This window comes from Thermobia domestica, chromosome 5, assembly GCF_964235325.1.
Source record: "Thermobia domestica chromosome 5, izTheDome1.hap1.1, whole genome shotgun sequence".
Lineage (NCBI taxonomy): Eukaryota > Metazoa > Arthropoda > Insecta > Zygentoma > Lepismatidae > Thermobia > Thermobia domestica.
The window spans coordinates 67,929,713-67,950,554 of NC_137458.1; the positions used below are offsets into that span (position 1 = coordinate 67,929,713).

The 20,842-nt window shown below is 37.3% G+C and overlaps 1 protein-coding gene across 1 annotated transcript in view; it reads left to right on the forward strand.

Annotated features, from left to right (window-relative positions):
* The window catches only part of LOC145684656 (solute carrier family 22 member 2-like), a 68,810-nt gene extending 61,979 nt beyond the window's left edge, over window positions 1-6,831 (forward strand). Inside the window, exons 9-10 of the mRNA XM_081757048.1 lie at window positions 5,708-5,892; window positions 6,587-6,831. Coding sequence (XP_081613174.1) covers window positions 5,708-5,892; window positions 6,587-6,668 — 267 coding nt within the window. The 3' untranslated portion in view covers window positions 6,669-6,831. The remainder of the gene's footprint in view (window positions 1-5,707; window positions 5,893-6,586) is intronic.
* Window positions 6,832-20,842: the final 14,011 nt, after the last annotated feature.

Genomic DNA, 20,842 nt, shown 5'->3' on the forward strand with positions numbered 1-20,842 from the left:
TTATCAGTGTGGATTTAGACGAAATCGATCAACTATCGACCAAATATTTACCATTCGCCAAATACTCGAAAATAAGCGGGAATACAGTAGTCCCGTACATCAACTATTTATTGATTTTAGAAAGGCTTATAACTCGGTTAGGAGAGAAACATTGTACAACGTTCTTACAGAATTTGGAATACCGAAAAAGCTAATTAGATTAATTAAGGCATGTTTAAATGAATCCCAAAGTAAAGTCCGGGTAGGAAAAGGTAGCTTTCACGTTAAGAATGGCCTGAAACAAGAAGATGCGTTGTCGTCATTATTATTCAACTTTGTCCTGGAATACGCTATAAGGAAGATGAAGGATAGCAACCAGGGCCTAGAGCTGAACGGTGTTCACCAGGTTATGCGTACGCTGATTATGTAAGTTTAGTAGGGGTTGATATGAGAAAAATAGAAATAAATGCAGAGGTCTTATTAGACACGCTTGCATGGACATGAGTTTAGAAGTAAATGCAGAGAAAACTAAATACATGGAAGTGCGTCGGGACCGTAATACGGCAAATTATGTATGTGTTAAAATATTAAATAATACTTTTGATAAAGTGGATACTTTCAAACATCTAGGATCAATATTAACAGACGAAAATCATATTCACGAAGAAATTAAATGTCGACTAAAAACAAGGAATTCGTGTTATTATTCAGTTCAAAACCTCTTGTCGTCGCGAATTCTGTCGAGGGATTTGAAGCTTAAAATGTATAAAACGATAATCATACGCTTACTGAGTACAGAGCATAGACTGAAAGTATTTGAGAACAAGATCCCGAGAGAAATATTCGGACCAAGAGGAACGGGAATGGGGAATGGTGGAAACTTCATAACGACGAACTACGTAAATTATATGGCTTACCAAACATTGTTAAGGTCATCAAGTCTAGGAGGCTTAGGTGGGCAGGACATGTAGCCAGGATGGAAGAAAGTAGGAACGCTTTCAAAGTGTTAGCGGTAAGACCAATCGGAAAACGACTATTAAGAAGACCTAGGCGCAGATGGGAAGACAATATTAAGATGAATCTCGCAGAGATAGGAATACAAAGTAGAAACTGGATCCAGTTGGCTAAGAATAGAAGTCAGTGGAGAGCTTTTGTGAACGCGGCATTGAACCTCCGAGTTCCATAGGCTATAGAGTTTGTTAGCTTACGAAGCATGAGTAGATGCCTAGGCTGATACTACAAATAGATTAAATGCGCATTTACTGAAAAGATGGGTTCTACTGACATTGGATAGTCTATATACTCTTCGTGTGCTAGGGCCTAGGGGAGAGGAGGAGATAAGATTTCATATGAGGTTACGTCACGCACAGTCGCAAGCCTTCATTTTCATTATAAATGGAAAAGCCAAGAGAAACAAATTTCATCTAACTTTCCTTTGTGGCAGTCGGACACAACTCATCACAGTTATCTGCAAAAAGCAGTTTTCAAATCGGATTATTGCGAGAGCCTCCAGTTCCAATGTTGGGGGGGACATGTCTCCCCATTTCCCCGGAATTTGTGCCCGTACCTACAGCTGAGACAACTTTCCAGCATGAGGAGAGGGGCATATCCTCCTCTGGCATTTATTGCAATTTGTGCCCAAATAGCGGAAGTGGAATTAATACATATTGATGAGACTACTAAACTCACTACAGCACGAAGTTCAGTTTGAAATACTATAGAATACGATTCTTTTTTTAAAAAAAAATGGAAAAGCCAAGAGAAATCAATTTCATCTTACATTCCTTTGGGGCACTCGGACGCAAATCCGAAAAAGCGCTTTTTAAATCAGATTATTGGGGGGACAGTCCCCCCCAGGTCCAACATTGGGGGGGACATGTCCCCCTCGTCCCCCCCGGGATTTGCGCCAGTGGTTGTAAATGAACGATAATATACGTAAAAATCATTCAATTTCGTTCAGACACTAGAAAGTTATATATATATATATATATATATATATATATATATATATATATATATATATATATATATATATATATATATATATATATATATATATATATATATATATATATAAACAATACTTTACCGAAAAAAAATAAAAACTAGACCTATATTCATTGAATGAACAACTCAATGGAATTACTTATTTTAGAATTGTAGACTTTTTCAAAAATGCTGGCACCCACCTCTTGTTAAAAGAGTGTTCAACTCTTATCCTTATTGCAAATAAAACTGCTATAATAATTATATGCACAACTCTGAGAATACAACCTTTTAAAGGAAAGTGTGTGACCAGGTTTCTTTGAAGAAGCTTATGCATGACCTTCTTTGCATTTATATGAAGAGCGAAATAAGCCCTCCTAACAGATTCACAACATATGCTACCCCTTACTATTAGTGGAGCTAATGTGCAAACCAAGTCCTATGTTCCCTTTGGTATGCCTCTGATCGCACTAAAAGTAATACGTTGAAGTTATTATTTAACATAGTTTAAGTACAGAAAATAACTTAAATGACAAAGTTTCGACTTCGAATAATAACGATATTTTTTTTTTGTATTTTCTGTCTGGCACAGACGTTAACGTTAAACTAAGTGTGAAACTCTGTACTTGGAAGTTCTACATAATTTATTCCTTATCGCTATCCTTTTGAACAACATCTGCGTAGCCTAAGCAATAGTTTGTGCGCGATGCACGGGTTGTTTGTTTTAGCCTTTCAGTTAGCATTATTATCTTAATAGGTATTTTTCTGGTTGTAGGAAAAAAATCGCCCTTCATTAATTTTAGCAAATCTTTGATATTAGTGCACAACGCATTTTACGTAATATTTAACAAGTTTGTTCCATGTATTTTCGCTAATCTTTGTTCTTAATAGCAATTAGTGATTCTCTCTCTTTTTCGAAAATATAACAGTCCAAATCCCAATCTTCATAGGGCTCGGATCTTTATGTGCTAAAAAACTATAAAATATTTATTTTTATGTGCTAAAAAATGAAAAAATATTTGCTAAATATTAAAAAAATATTTAACAAAAATATACAAGGAAGAGTATGGGAAAACGCCCAACATAAGAAAAATAAATTCTGGTACTCACAAATAGCTCCTATTCATCAGATGTCGAAATTCCGTGGGCATTGCAGTGAATAACTAACGTCTTTTTCAAATTGTCCATCGTAAAGACATGCCTATTGTCACGTAATAATGCCTTATATTGGGAAAAGGAACATTTTACATCACACATATTTGAAAAGGGGCATATCACGAATATTCATACCATCAACTTCACTTGTGTTTTGGCCATCCATTACTTCAGATGTTTTACATAGGGTTTTATAGACAATGTTTTTGTCAAACATATCCTTATTTTTTTCTTATGACTTCATCTTTCGAAACAAAGAACATTCAGCTTTCTTTCAACGCACTGTACTTCTTTAACCGAAGTACTCAATAAATCTCCCGTAGTTTCTGGTTTCTTTACTGAGTGAGTCAAGAAACCGAAATTGGTAAATATGAAAGCCAGGTCACATTTCAAGCCACTGTCACACTGAAGCATTGACTGGGCAGAATTTATGACGACGCTGTTTCTGCAGGTGGGATGTCGCTTGTAAATACGATGAATAGATTTGTGTAGCCTATTCTTTTCCCGATGTTAATTTGTTTCGAGAAAAAGAAAAGAAATCGTTGTGAAATTTATAATAAAATAACGGAAAATTATTAAAAATATGTATTTATTACAAAAATGTCCAAAATATTTATTTACATAACTTTTTTCAGAAAATATATATTTTTATGTGAAATAAAATTTGTAATTTACACTTGCAGACTCTTAATTGGGATAATAAACTTTGTTTTGGGATTGTACGCGTTTGAAAAAAAATATTTTTTACATACAAATCCGGGCCTTATTCATAACAAATTAATCGGGAACCAAAAGCTTATACCAGAAAAAAATTTACATCCTTACTGAGCAAGTCAAGGGCTGTCTCTATCAAAAATTTAGTCCAGATCGTATGAATTCTGCAAAGCGCGTACGGAATATACTAACCTTGAGATTGGATTCTTTGCAAAGAGGAATCAAATGGACTACATGGGTAACAATCTTAACTCATACAGTTCTTGTCATATAGAGTGTGATGAATGATGAAAATACAAGGAGCTTCATTTAGGAGAAAGAATCTGTACGTTCCCTAATTATTTTCACATAAGTTCCACTTATAAAATAACTAGTAGGATGCTAGTTTATTATTATTATTATTATTATTATTATTATTATTATTATTATTATTATTATTAGGAGGAGGAGGAGGAGAAGAAGAAGAAGAAGAAGAAGGAACCTATTTACGGAGATCTGGAGAACGCCAGGAAAACTTTCAAGTCCTCGTTTACTCTTTTAGAAGCCTAACCCGACTAACTTCCATCTTATATGCAATTTATATACAAGGAAATTATTTCTGTGAAATTTCTAGATTGTATTTTTAGTAGTTCCGGAGCTCTAATAATGAGTGAAAATTCACTAGATCTTATAGATCTCAAAGTTCAATCAAAATGATTTATTGTTCATTAAATTTCATTATTATTGGCTACGAGCAGTCCATTCATCATAGTTGTCGAATTTGAAGCAGGAAATATAAAATTTTAAAATCCATTAAAGGCAGTGTATATTGAGAGATATGGTATACAAATAAAACTTTTCCCCCCAAATTTTCCAACCTTTCCAAAAAAAAAAAAAAAATCAAGAAGAAGTGTGTAAATTTCAGGCGATGCAAAATTTCTGGAAATTTTACGACACTATGCGTAGTTTCATGTTTTCATTATAATATTATTATACGACCTATTAAAATGTATAATTTATACATCTCAAATTCAGAGAGAGCAATTGGCCCCCCTGCCCTCTCTCAATGACGACGTGTTACATTCATGAGATTAACTTCTGCAATCAGAAAATACACTCTTACTAGCTTAGAAAATGCTTATTAAAGAAAGAGTTCTATTACTGGGTGCATATTCACTTTAGGAGGGCTTATGTGTACTCAGTGGTAGAGTGCTTACCTCTGATCAATAGGATTCCTGGTTCGATCCCCGACCAAGTAACTTTGTGATGGACAACATCGTGTCCGTGGGTTTTCTCGACGTACTCCCCTCTCATTACACCAATTCTTATACCATCATTCATGTGCCTTAATCATCCGTCTCCCTTAACCTAACGGGGATAATCGTTAAACTGAAAGATTTCATTTCATTTCTAAAACCTTTAGTTAGGACTTCTTTAAAATCTTAGATATCTAAGTTTCAATTGTTGAATAGAGCTTTTTCTTTCTGTTTAGACTTTCAAACTATGCTATGCATAAATAATATGGAAAGCTTTATAGAACAGCATATCCGTCCATCTGTTTGTTGACAGGTATCAGAGCAAAACCCATAAGAGAAAGGGAAAAATATTTTTAATTTGGATTTGGTATAGCAGGGTATAGGAAGGTATAGTATAGTAGAAATTCGTTGGCTGAGGGATGGCAAAACTTGTGGATGCAACCGGAGATTATATTGACTAACAAATTATTATACGCTTTTGAAAATGACACACATCAAACGGGCATTTCAATTGCGCCAAACAAATGTTTTTATTTATTTATATTTTAAACATCAACGTTTTTAGTTCAAAATTTTATTAATAACTTCTTTAATTAATTTATTTTCTGAAGGAAGCGTTATAATTTATTTTGTTTCAGACTAAATATCATCTTAAATTGCCGTTGATGGTATTAGGAGGATTGTCTATACTTGGAGCACTTATAACGATAGCTCTACCAGAAACTGCTAACAGAGCTCTTTTGCACAGTAAGAAAGATGCTGAAGGATTCGATAAAGACGTTAGTTGGGGACGCTGTGACTGCATTGGAGCAAGTTCTTCGTCGTAAGTATCAGTATCTTGCCAATTCAACCTTTATAAACTTAAAGCGTCAACCCTGTGGCTAAGTATTTTAACGTTACTTATGAAATAATCAGTTAGTTTCAAATTATGATTTCGATCCTAGCAGCACACTTGGAAGGTTCTACGTAGGCTAATGGTCGGAATAAAATAGAGAAATACGATGCCCCAATGTTAAGTATATTGGCCTACCACCTATTAGTCATCATTTATCAAACAATTGATTACTATCTTGCACTTCCAATCACTTTCTTATTTGTCATGTAGATATTACGTTGGCAGCAAAGTGACCTCTCAACGTACGACTAAGGTAGACAATTCTCTAGCCAACCATTTCCCATTGTTGAACATCTGTTTGTGTTGCTAGGTGTATTTTAATGCCTAAATTCCTAGGGGTGCCCACAAGAGAGGGATTTTGAAGCAAAATTGGTCATTGAAATATTAAAGTAGCCACAAATAAACGCTGAAATATTTAAACAAGTTGCCGTTTAAAATGTATCCTATATGAGAGAGCGCAAAAGTGATCTGTAAAACTTTTGCTAGTAAGAATATTGCAATGAAGCTATCATCAAAAGAACGAATATACTGTACTTTTTTGTAAATTAAAATGTATTTACATGTTCGAATAATGTGTACATCCTTTACCTTTCATTAGACTGAAAAAATTATTTATTTGCAGAATTCCGGAAATAACATGTGAGCAGGGAAATGGAAATGCTAAATTTCTAACATCATCCCAGTCATACAGCTCACTTGGATAGTGAAGAAAAAGTGCTCAAGTTTCTCAGCGTGTGGAGAAGAGCAATATGTATATTATTTAAAAGCAATTCAAGTACTAAACAATATTAAATGTGTTAGCAGTTGTCATTGAAGTTCGTTCTATTGTAAATAAAGACAATTTGAAGTTAAAATAAATTATAATTATCCAAATCAGTTTTAATTTTATACCTACAAATAATAATCTTGACATTTTTCTTATTTCTCAATTAATTTAACGGATTAGATCAGTTGTTAAGTAAAATCTTAACACGTAAGTACAAAATACTTGTACAGCGGGGGACACTTCTAAATGGTACAGCCATATGGAGATTTACGGCTAAGGTGTACCATTTAGAAGTGTCCCCTGCTGTACATATGCATGGAATCTACAAATATTCTTCTAAAAATATATAGTACACAATACCACTTCAGAATTAAATAGCAATTTTTTTCTATTCTATACAGAAGATTTTCCAAATAATTTCTTTATTCCAGTTTGTAATGGTCGAAATTTGGTTAGGGTTCACTAGATTCGTGGTTATTCAAAAATAATATATCTACTAAAGAACTAGGGATTTCTTCTGTTCTATTAACCAAGGTACCTAGTATATTACTACTCTTTCTTATGATTGATTTTAGCATTGAGCGAATTAAATTCAACTAAGATATTATATATGATTGTTTATTTCCATATTATATCTAACTACTACGGACAAAGTGTCCAAAGGACGAGAAATGTCGAAGACTATAAGATAACGAAGAATGCAACTCAAGCGTACGAATAGAAAGACTCATTAAAAATACAACCAGAGTTCCTCTCATTCAAAGGAATGAGAGCTTTCTGATAAGGAGGATAAGGAATTTCCAAATTCACAAACGGCTTTTATTATTCCATCGTTGATTAATTTCCTTAATATTTACTAAAAAGATAAATAACTTCTCATTTGAACCGTTTGTTATTATTCTGACCATCACTAATTATTGTCTATTTTCTAAGTTCTCATTTGAGCTTGTCATCATTCAATAGACTGTCACTAGAAAAGAAGAAAGATCAGTTCCTATTCGATCATTCAATCTCCATTCAGACTAGTAATATTATTTGTGTTCTCACTTGAACACCAGTCGCCATTCTGATTGTTACTACCTAAAGATCCTCAGTCGAACCTCAGTCATCATTCTGACTGTAAATAATTATTCCAGAGATATTCTATTGAAGTCGGTCATTCTCAACTTACAATAGCTAGTATAAAAGAAGCCAAGGTTGCTATTATCCAAGTTTTCAAGACTTTTCAACTAGGACTAGCTATGAGATCAAATTAAAGTCTACTTTTATAAACAGAAACGTTAGGAAAAAAACAGAGGGTCCCACAGGAAAGCCCTCCTTCTGGCAATGAATGAAGCAACACATGTCAATCTACATGCTTCTCCTCCATGCTATCAGTAGAACAAAAGAAGAGATAGTAGGTGTAAGTCGTGGTTTATATCTTCTCGGAAGACATTATATAGTCTTCATCTATTATAGTGACTATAACATCGACTTGGTGTTTTCCAAGTGTCATTACCTGCGAGCTGAAGTTCGAACGCGAAAGATTTTTAGCGATATCTCACGTGAAGCTTTAGCCTTAAAGTATATCCTAAACTTTTGCCCTCTCATATACATTAAAAGGAATTCTTTGGAATAAATCTTTCCACTTGCTATGTCTTCTACTTCGTCGGTGTACCTCTTTTGGACTCTCCAATAGAAGTAATATTAGCTTTTCTTCATAGTTTCTCTGAGGTTCTTTCAAATAGTCTTTCTTTAGTTGTGGTCGCTTGACCGAATCCTTCTTCCAGGATCTGGACATCTTGGTAATTGGTCTAAAAAGGGCCGGAATTCTATATTTGAGTTAGAATTTCAGGGCTTAACAAGAGTGAATGTTTATCTAAGCTTGTTTTGTTTGGTACTTCTCCAATTTTATTCAGTTATGTTATTTTAGTATTCTATTCATGTTCTATTGACAATCGGCAAAGTCTGTGTGATCTGTGATATATGGCCAAAACGTCACCGTGGTCCACAATTGAAAATCAGAAAGCCGGGAAATAACGCCTATTCCTCCAGAAAGCAGTAGGTATAATATAATTGTAAAAATTTTGAGACTTTTACTTTCGCACAGTATCTTGTCTTGTGACAGGATTATCTAAGATACTACCCTGTAACAGCCTGTAATAGCCTATGAGTTGCTCTTCTATATACATCTGGTAGTAGAGAGCTAAGTGTGATTGAAACTATCTAGGTGGGAGTTTTATCTAGTAAAGGGAAGCTTGACGTTGCCAAAATATCAGTATCAAGCGCTCGAACATTTCAGCAGATATCTTAAAAATTAGCAACACATTGAAGCAATTTATAAGCATATTAATGTAGATTCTGGGCTATTTAATTGCCAGGATTGCCAGAACAAATATTTACAATAATGTTTAAATCCACATAGACCCACACACTTGTTGTTAGTGAATAAGTAATTAAGATTTTAGGATAAAGTTTTAAGGAACATGGATCATCTTATTTACCTGTTATTCTCATCATATCTCTCTCCCACTCATTCTTTATCGTTGCTGCTACTTGTTTAATTCTTCTTCTCTCCTCCCCACCTCTTCCTCACAGTCGAATGTATCAGCTTTTAAGCGTTTCCTCATTGAATTTGTAGCTGGAAACAAGTACGAAGAAATTTGAAAACAGGTGTGTAGTGCTTATACTTACATGCCTTAGTTTTCAGCAAGCTGACTACAGAAAACATGCACTACCACTGCATTTGAATGAGCACCAAACAATTTTAGGTAAAAGAAGAAATGTTTGTTTAGAGTCTGCGTAATTTTTGTTTCTAACACTATTCCAAAAGTCTTGTGAGGTGCTATTACCAAGTGGAATATAACTGTTTCGTGACGATCGCCACTTAGAGTTAATCTGTTGAAATTGTTCAAATGCACGAGAAGGGAGATGGGGACAATCAGCTCTGGACCCACTCAAACGCCGTAAATTATTTCAAATAATATACTTGTGTGTTTTTTCTTTCGCATCAGTAATGTACTCACGAATAGTTCACCAGGTCCGTGCCCCCTCCAACCTTTTCACTTTTTGGGCAACACGAAACAAAAATTTTTGGGTACGCGCCTCTTCAGATATCAATATACGGTAGTTGGAAATTCTGTTACAAGAGGGACAATGGATTTAAATGACTGTACTATTGTGGGATCTAATATTTCATAATCTCTAATAATACCATATTCAAAATTAAATCTTTGAAAAATTTGCATGTCAAACTTTTTACTAAAAAAAATAATTAAAATAAATAAAAATAATGTAATGATGATATTGTGGTTTGTATGATGTTCCCTTTCCTTGAGACTACAGGCTATGCTGAAAGTATCACTGACTAGTGACACCGAACCTACTGGGCCCGTATGGGTTCGTCATCAACAGTCACTGATACACCCACCAAGCCAATCATCTACGGAAAATAGAACTCAAATCTTGCCCGAAAATGTAAAGATTCCAAACTCTCTTCCATCCCAACTCACAGTCCGGTATCCAGGCCTGCAGTTCATTGTCCACATCCCGTCCGGAAATAGGTTGTGAACCACGACTACAGACACAGGACATCGACCTACGAGTGGAGCTGGCAATGAGCACAATGAAGATCTTAATGTTGTCTGTAAAAGCCCTATCTGAATAAAAAAAAACTTACAAATCTCGAAAAACAGAATTTTGCAACTAAAAAAAAATCCAAACTGAGATTTTGATTTAAAACTGATAAAATGAGAAAATTTCTACAGATTCGGTTGTTTTCAACCCCGGTCACACTAAGGAAAGTCTCTTCCCTTGATTCACCGCTATTCTCATTTTCCCATTCAACTTATTATGTACGTACTGCTCTTTGCTTTGATCATGTTTCACATTGAATATCCAAAAACATAGCTGTAACTCAAGATTTCTACTACTTCTTAAAACTACAAGATAATTATATTCTGTGCTTGAAAGAAAGATGTTTTCACGGCTAGTAAATTTTATTCGACAATATTCATGAAAAATTCGGACAAGAAATTTGATAAATGAAAATCTTTACACTTGACTGACATACCCATCTGAGAAAATTAACATTATCGATTTCTATTACTTTCAGAGCCAAAACATTATTTAATTTTCACAGATATTCCTAAAATATTCATATTCATTTATATTCTTGACTAACATTCACATTAAATCGACACAAAACAAATGAAACTGACACAATATAAATACACTACATTATTGAAAATAAAACTTCACTGCATAAGGTTGTGGTTAGCTACTTTTCACTTTCTTTATCTATTCGTTTGGTGCTCAAAATCCGCTGTGCATTGAGATTGTGGCCGGCATAGAGGATTTACGCTCTTCGCTACCTCTCTTACAGCTCGGACCCACTGGACAATCTAGCACAGATAGACACTCACATAATATATTGACACAACTTAAACCTAAAATCCCTATTCTAACCTAGCTACACTAACTTAACCTAAACAAGAAAGAAAAGTCACACACATATATTTTATGAAGCACCATTCTCATTTATAGAATTTATATTTTGTTTCGCTACCACATTAAAACCAAAGACGCAGTGGTTACTTACTTCAGTGTCGCTCTGAAATTCTGAGTTTTCTTAAATTAAAATAAAAAAAATATCTACTAGTAATCATTAAAACTGAAATTTCTAAAACTTGATGGGTATCAGAATAGAATATTACGGAGGTTTAGCCTATTGACGAAAGTTTCCCGTTACCGGTACGCAAAATTTTATGTACCCTTGCACTTGACTGTAGCCGTGAATCTGACACTTACTTCCAAAAACTATCATTTAGAATCATTTTTCTTAAAACCAAAGAAAACATGCCAAAATATAAGATTTAAATTTCGAGCAGTATTACCGAAAAACGAATAATTTCAAGATTTCAGGGAATCTAAACATATTTTCCTCACTGGGGGAAAATGTGCGTGTGGTACACACATTTTCTTGTTATTACGACAATCGCTCTGTGCTGAGATAATCTAGCTTTCTTTCCCCCCCCCCCCCATTGAATGAAATCACGATGTCACATTGACCAAATCTGCATGTGTGCGGCGTTCAGGGAAAACTTAAAGCACTTAACACATCATGTTGTAAATTTCACACATGCACAAGAAAAGGAAAAATCACACACACTTGTTCTGCGAAGACAAGGAATTTTGAAGTTGCCAATACCTGGATTAAATTTCGCTTCCACTTGTTTTCCTACTTACATGAATCCATTCCTTCGTCCGCTGAATAAACTGATATAAAAAAAAAGGTTTTGTGATAAAGTTATGCCACGAGAATCTCCTTGGAGATTCCTAACTCGTGGGTTCCAAAAAGTTTACAGATACCGATAACTGTAGTACCGTTCTAAGTGGCCATTGAGCGTCACTCAACTTCTTCTTCTCCGATGCTAACACACCAACCCAAGATTTACGTTTTTGTCACCGTCACCTTCAGCTTCTCCTACGTTCTCTAGCTGATCGAGAACATCAAACTTTCAATAAGCTCATTCCATACCAATAAGCACATTCCATAAGGGTATCACTTATACAAGACGAAATCACCTCACAGTTTAGAATAATACTTATTTAACAATTTCGTTCAAACACCAAACACAGCACGTCTATCTCCGCTGATAATTTCCGATACAAGACAAAGCGAAGAATTAATCACAATTTTAAAATAAAGACTAATTATTTCACAAATTAATACAGACGCCGAACACTGCACGTCCATGTACGATAATGGCTGAAGATGCAAGACAAAGAATACCAGGAAGATGATCCCTAATTGGAAGATAATCGTGACGTAACTATCGGATGATAGGCTTCTGTGCGAAGATCATAGAAAGCCGAAATCTCAGCCGCAGCTGTGATTGCGGATTATCCAATCAAATAATTTACTTCGAAAACAAAGAGATGCACCAAGAAGAAATTATGGCTGACTTTCTTAATTTGGAATTTTGAAGAAGATTTACGAAATTAAAATTTTAGTTTTCTTGTGAAGATTCCCTATGCCGAAATATCTATAAAAATAAACTGAAAATCATTGAAAAAGCTAGAATATACACTTATTTTCTAAAATAATGTTATATTTTTGGATAAATACGTAAAATATACAAAATATAACTACTAATCATATATTCTTCATGTAATATTCGTTGAAACGATTTACTTTAATGAATTTACGCAAAACTTGCGACCTAACAGTTTCCTACTACAAAATAAAACAGTTTTTCTAACCTTCTAAATAAAATTAAAATTTCCCTTCCAATATACAAGGTGCTCAAAAGCACAGGGCCATGTTACGTTATGCCGAGCATAAGGTAACATCCTCCGGGAGCTTCGGAGAAAAAAAATCTGAACTTATGAGTTCTTCTTAAGTTGATTTTTTTTGTGACTACAAAAATACTGAAGATTATACAAGACGAAACTTTTTTTTCTCTGAATAAATTCTCGATTCTGATCACAACTATACATACACCCTATACAATATAATATCCTAACCTAATCTTAACCTATGAACTAAGTTGTTTTCTTCTCTCTTTTTTTATCCTTCTAATAATTCCTTTCTTTTCTCTTCAGAACAGCGGAACAGTTGCAGATTGTCAAAACTCTGGACTCCTATGTTTTCTCCCTTCAGAGTTTGCAATCTCGCTGAATTACGAGTTAAAGATACCACTTTATACGGTCCAACATATGTATGCATAAATTTGGCAAATACCTTTTTTGGTATAGACGACACATGGTGAGTTTTCACCATCACCAAAGAACCTTCTGTGATGATGTCTTGTTGTTTCCGCAGCTTTCTTTCCTTCTTCGGTTCTGCTGCCGGAATAGAGACTACAAATTTCTTGTCTTCCTTTACTTGCACTGTCTCTTTGGGCCAAATGAAGTTTTCTTTGAAGCTCTTGGATGCTGAATACGATAAGAAACGCTCTGCTGGAGTACATCCGAGAGCATCACACCAAGAGTGATTGCACAAGTCTTGGGCGGCTTTTAGAAAATTACTCCATTTGGACTGGTTGTCATTGCAATATAGGCGGAGAATGCGATGAAGGTCACGATGTCTGCGTTCGATAATGCCATGCGAAGCCGGATGGTATGGCGTGGTAAGTATATGTTTTATCCGGTGTTTTAGACAAAACTCTTTCCAGACGCCCGACAAGAACTGCGGACCTTGGTCACTCACCAAATACTTCGGGTATGGTAGCTGATAATAATATCTCTTTTCAAGGACCGCCACAATCTCTCTCGTGTGTGCCGTCCGAAGAGGGAAGAAACACACGAAACGACTGTAGACGTCCAGGATGGACAAGATATATTTATATCCCTGGCTCTTAGGAAGAGGCCCGACCAGATCGAGGCATTGCTTCTCAAAGGAAGAAGACGCCTCAACATGACAGGGCTCCTTTCTAATCACCCTGTAGGGGTACTTGGTTCGTGCACAAAGAAGGCACTCTTGAATATACTTTGTAAAAGTCTCACGCATACCTCTCCAATGGAACATGGCCTTAGCGAACGACAAACATCGCTTCACTCCAAAATGGCCTTTGTTGTGGATTGCCGAAACAATATTTTTCACTGAGCTGGAAGGAATGACCAGCAACCAAACAGAATTTTGAGAATTTCTGACGTAAACCAAATTATTCTCCACACGTACCCTAGTATTGTTTTGACAACCCTTCCAAATGGTATGTAATTTTCTACAATACGGATCTTTCCGCTGTTCTCGCCTCAATTCCGCGACATTCAAGAAGTCCGTGTCCTCCGCGGTCAAGAAATTTACAAAATGATCCTCTTCTGCCTGAGGAATTTCTGGAGGATAGCGACTCAATAGGTCAGCGATTTCATTGTCCGAGCCTTTTATGTGAATGAACTGAAGATCAAAACGTTGCAGTTTGAGCAGAAGACGAGTAGTTCGAGCATCTAGGTTTTTCAGACTGAAAGCATATGTGACCGCTGCATTGTCACAGTGGACCGTAGTCCGTCGACCTAAAATGAAGTATGAAAATTTTTTACAGAGGAAAAGAACTGCAGCTAATTCCAACTGGAACACTGACAACGAGGCCTCGTGCGGTTTTATTCGCCGACTCGCATACGCAATAACCTCCGGATCATCCTGTCCCGGGGGATATTGTGCCACATAGCCGGCCAATGACTCCGCAGAGGCATCGCTGAACAAATGAAAGTCAAGATTGAAATCCGGTTGCGCAAGTGTGGGAGGACTACTTAAAAGTTCTCTCAGCTGATCAAATTTTCCTAGTAACTCCGGAGAGTATTCAATCTTTCGATCCTTTTTCAGAAGATCATAAAATGGAGCTGTTAACCCCGCAAAGTCAGGGAAATATCGCTTTCGCCATCCCACGAGACCAAGAAATCTTCGTAAAGCTTTCTTAGTTCGCGGCAGAGGAAAGTGACGGATGGCATCGTTACTCTTTGGATTAATTTTCACTGATGATCCTGAAATAATGTGTCCAAGAAAAGGAATTTGTAATTGAAGAAAATTACACTTTTGAAAATTGAGCGAAAGATTTGCCGAACGAAGAGTTTCAAAGACCTTTTCCAGATGTTGAAAATGCTCATCAATAGATGATGAAAAACAAAGGACGTCATCAAGATACACAATGAGAAAATTTTTGAAAGGTTCTAAGCCGAAAAAAGTGTGCATGATTGATTGGAAAACTGCTGGAGATGATTTCAAACCCATGGTTAGACGTGTCATTTGATATTGACGACCTTTGTAAATGAAACTGACATATTTGTAAGAGTCTGGATGGATCGGGACACTATGATATGATTGCGTACAGTCCAACGAGGTGAAAATGGTTGCACCACTGACTCGCGCGATTAGATCGGAGATCGGCTCGACCTGAATCTTTGGTGCAATCACACGCTCATTGATACCACGCAAATCAATCACGGGCCTTAGCTCTCCAGACGCCTTACGCACAATATGTACAGGGCATCTGTAAGGTGAAGGACCTTCTATGATGATTCCAAGTTTCAACCACTTGTCCAGCACTTGCTCAAATTCCTTCTGGAGGTGAACAGGTACAGGATACAACTTTCCTACCACGGGAACATCGTCTGAAAGTTGTATTCTATACGGCTCAACCTTCACGACTCTGGGATTCTCTGTGAAAAGACAACGAAACCTGGTTAACAACGAAAATAATCGATTCCTAGAATCTGAATCTAAATCAGTTCTTTGAGAAACAAAATTTTGAATTTCTTCTTTGGTAATAGATGGTTGATATAAAGAGTCTTCCTCTTTATCCGATGATACTTCTGCAACTGTGACTCGACAACAATGCTGCTGTTCCATGCTAATGGAGATGGTCTGTCCTGAATCAGTCTCAAGAGAGACTTCTTTCGATTTACAATTTAGAAGAACATGATACCTAATGAAAAAGGGGAAACCTAGAATACAATCTGTTTTTAATTTCTGAATCACATATACTGGAACCTCGAAAACATAACCTTGAATGGTAAAATTTAGTATTTGAAAACCTTTGACCTGAAAAGATTCGTCTCCTGCGAAACCTCGTAATGAAATGTTGGATTTTGGACGAAGCTTAGCAGATGGATAAATTTCCTTGATCCTCCTCCAAACGTCTCCAGACAACAAATTCGTATCCGCTCCAGAATCCAGGATACAGACTAAATTCAAACTCCCAACTGAACAACTTAACGTAGGTGAGGGATAAGTTAAAAGAATACCTTTCTCCGCACTGGAGTCACACTCCTTCTCGTCGATCACGAAACGAATCGAGAACAGAGGCGTGCCCAATTTTGTCTCCCGATTTTCGGAATCTGCCAAAACATTGAATTTTGAATTTGGAGGGTTTGTATCAAAATCGAATGAGGTTGTAACCAAATTGAAATTTTGACTACTCGCTAACTGATCTTGTTCTTTCTGGGGAGTTGAGGAATCCACATCGCAGTCCACACTCTCCCCTATTGAGGGCTGCGGTATGCATTTCCCAAACTATTCCCGTTCGTTTCCGGGGGCTGAGCCATCGTAGGTACAAATGTCGAATATTGCGGAGGCCATCCAGTGGACATCGCCATGTTCACTCCTGGGGAAGGAGTGGACGTGAGAGTCGCCACTCCCCCTCCAGGAAATGAATTCGGCGCATATCCCGGATAGGCTTGCGCTCCTGCTGAGTTCATCGCGTTTGGCGCGCATGTCTGAGATGTACCCCGCGGATACCCGTAACTCATTGCCGCTGGTTGGTAGCGTTGGTTGTACCCATACGGAGCATTCCGATTTCCATGACCATCTCTTACCCAATTCGGTCTTCCATTATTGGGCCAAGGTCTTCGGGACTGAAAGTTCCTTCTTCGACCCCTGTTTCTAGAAAATCGGTCATCTCCTCCTTTTCCATTGGAATTTCCTTCCTTCCTCTTGCCTTCGTCTTCCTCCGTCTGAGACGAAGTATCCTTGGTGGTTTGTTTTCCTGACTTTTCGGCCTTTTTGACTACTTTTGCCTGACGCACCTGAAAACGTTTAAACCTCTTGTCAGTAACGGGTTCACTCGGCTCCGGATGTCCCTCAATCTCGGCTATCTTAACCATAAGGTGTTGGATATTTTTCGGCTCAACAGCCCGCAACAACTTGGCATCACCAGCTGGTAAGCAGTCCAAGACAATTTCGATGAGTTCGGTTTCATCCGGGTGCTGTGCCACCGCATAATATTCCGCTACAATTTTCCATGCAAAATCTGTCAATCGGTTGTACTTCGGTCGATCATACTTCATCCCTTGAATGAACTTCTTTTGCAATCTTTCCATCCTTGCCGAAAAATAGTGTTCCCGGAATAGACGCACAAAGTCTGCATAACTATTGATATCTTGACAAACAGTCTGAAACCACGTCTTGGCCCCAGCTGTTAAGCAACAAGGTACCAAGGTTAGACGTTCGTGTTCTGATGCCGAAATTACCTTAAACGTTTGTTCTAAATTTTCTAAGAATGATCTAGCCAAACCATATTCACCGGAGAATGTAGGTAAATGATTTAGTTCAGAAAGTCTTAAATTTAGAGTTCGCTTACCAAAGCCTTCCTCGCTTCTACTGGGGTTCACGGGAGAATTGTGGCCAACAACGGGGCTCTTTGCACCCGAGTGATTTTGACCGAAAATAGAATAATGTTGGTAATTTTGTCCAGAAGTTAAGTTGTCTGGCATCGATACCACCGCGTGACCACACATTCCCTCCTGAACTCCAGCACACGAAGGAGTCATGTCTGCTACATTACTAGAGGACACCACATGGTTCAACCGACACCTAGTATCTGAAGATCCTAACACCTGAGGTGAACCTAACAAAGGATTCGACCTCCTGGACAAAACCTGACAACCTATTGTCTCAACACAGGATGTATTCGACTTGCTTAAGTTCAACGTATGTGAGGATAATTCAAACGGAAGGACATTTGTGCCGTGAATGCTGGTCGGCTGACAGACAGAGACAGTCACCGTGGGAATAGTACGAGTCTCCCCAACGGAAGAGACTGGTACATCCACTTGGATGTCTGACTCGGTCCCGTCAGACTCAATTCCATCACAGACCACAAAGTCTCGCGATCGTTTACGTCCACACCGCTTATCTTTTCTTTGGTTTTGGTTCTGTTCCAGCGTCTGAATCTTGGCTTCAAGTGCCTGATACGACCTTTGGGTACTTAGTTCGAGATGTGAGAACTCCTTAGTCAAGTCATCACATCGTCGATTCTGCGCCTCAACCGATAACCGGAGACCTTCCTCAACGGCATCTACCCGCGCGTCTATCTTAGTCTGATAATTTCAAACAGATGTATACAAATCGCGAACTTCCGACCTAACAGCCTCTACGTCTTCGTTTACATGAGCCACCTTCTCATTAATTATTTGCAACATTTCGAATTTAACATTGTCGAACTTTTCATTCATATCCTGAAAATTATTACTAATATCCTGGAATTTACTATCAACCTGATTACTCATAGCTTGAAATTTTCTGTCTACCTTTTCAAACTTTTCGTTTAGCGTTAAAGTTAAAGTTTGACTAAAACGTTCCATCATGGCTGCAAAGTCAGTTAATTGTACATTGGAACCGGAAGCTACATTTCCTCGATTTCCTTCCTCCTTGTCAGATTCGTTCGGGCTACCCCGCGTTCCATGTTCACATTCCTCGCTATCGGTTTCCGATGACTTCGGAAATGAAAATGAAAATGAAATGAAATCTTTGAGTTTTACGTCCCACGGTTATGCCAGTTAGGCTAAAGGAGACGGTGATTATGAGAGATGAGTGAAATGGTGGAATGAAGAAAGTGGGAGGAAACGGGAGAACCCCGAGAAAACCCACGAGCACGGTGTTTGTCCACCACAAAGTTCACTTGGCGGGGGCTGGGATCGAACCCGGGACCCCAAGCACCAGAGGTGAACGCTCTACCACTGAGCCACCGCGCCCCCCCAGATGACTTCGGAAGTGGCAACACTGTCACCTGTTTCGCCATGCAAGGCTTACATAGCCACGGTTCACTATTTTTGTCTAATTCCTGGACTTGTTCATCAGACAAACCATAACATTGGGCATGTACCCATCTGAAGCAACTGTCACAATATACACTGAACCCTGCAATTTCGTCACTACAACATATATATTCGTTCGGATGACGAGATTCGTTACTTGATCTGCTACCAGCAGACATCTTCACTTTCATTAAATTTGTTTCCCTCAACATCACGCACATACAGATCCAGAAGTGACCATGAATCATTCAATGAGTCGATTGTCATAATGATCCCCATTACAAATTTTTGCTGTGATTGTTTGTTTTCCTTAGCACTCGCGTAGGATTGAAACAACAGAAATCCTGGATAAGGGTCGCCAATTTTACTAAAAAAAATAAAAATAATGATGATAATAATTAAAAATAATGTAATGATGATATTGTGGTTTGTATGATGTTCCCTTTCCTTGAGACTACAGGCTATGCTGAAAGTATCACTGACTAGTGACACCGAACCTACTGGGCCCGTATGGGTTCGTCATCAACAGTCACTGATACACCCACCAAGCCAATCATCTACGGAAAATAGAACTCAAATCTTGCCCGAAAATGTAAAGATTCCAAACTCTCTTCCATCCCAACTCACAGTCCGGTATCCAGGCCTGCAGTTCATCGTCCACATCCCGTCCGGAAATAGGTTGTGAACCACGACTACAGACACAGGACATCGACCTACGAGTGGAGCTGGCAATGAGCACAATGAAGATCTTAATGTTGTCTGTAAAAGCCCTATCTGAATAAAAAAAAACTTACAAATCTCGAAAAACAGAATTTTGCAACTAAAAAAAAAATCCAAACTAAGATTTTGATTTAAAACTGATAAAATGAGAAAATTTCTACAGATTCGGTTGTTTTCAACCCCGGTCACACTAAGGAAAGTCTCTTCCCTTGATTCACCGCTATTCTCATTTTCCCATTCAACTTATTATGTACGTACTGCTCTTTGCTTTGATCATGTTTCACATTGAATATCCAAAAACATAGCTGTAACTCAAGATTTCTACTACTTCTTAAAACTACAAGATAATTATATTCTATGCTTGAAAGAAAGATGTTTTCACGGCTAGTAAATTTTATTCGACAATATTCATGAAAAATTCGGACAAGAAATTTGATAAAAGAAAATCTTTACACTTGACTGACATACCCATCTGAGAAAATTAACATTATCGATTTCTATTACTTTCAGAGCCAAAACATTATTTAATTTTCACAGATATTCCTAAAATATTCATATTCATTTATATTCTTGACTAACATTCACATTAAATCGACACAAAACAAATGAAACTGACACAATATAAATACACTACATTATTGAAAATAAAACTTCACTGCATAAGGTTGTGGTTAGCTACTTTTCACTTTCTTTATCTATTCGTTTGGTGCTCAAAATCCGCTGTGCATTGAGATTGTGGCCGGCATAGAGGATTTACGCTCTTCGCTACCTCTCTTACAGCTCGGACCCACTGGACAATCTAGCACAGATAGACACTCACATAATATATTGACACAACTTAAACCTAAAATCCCTATTCTAACCTAGCTACACTAACTT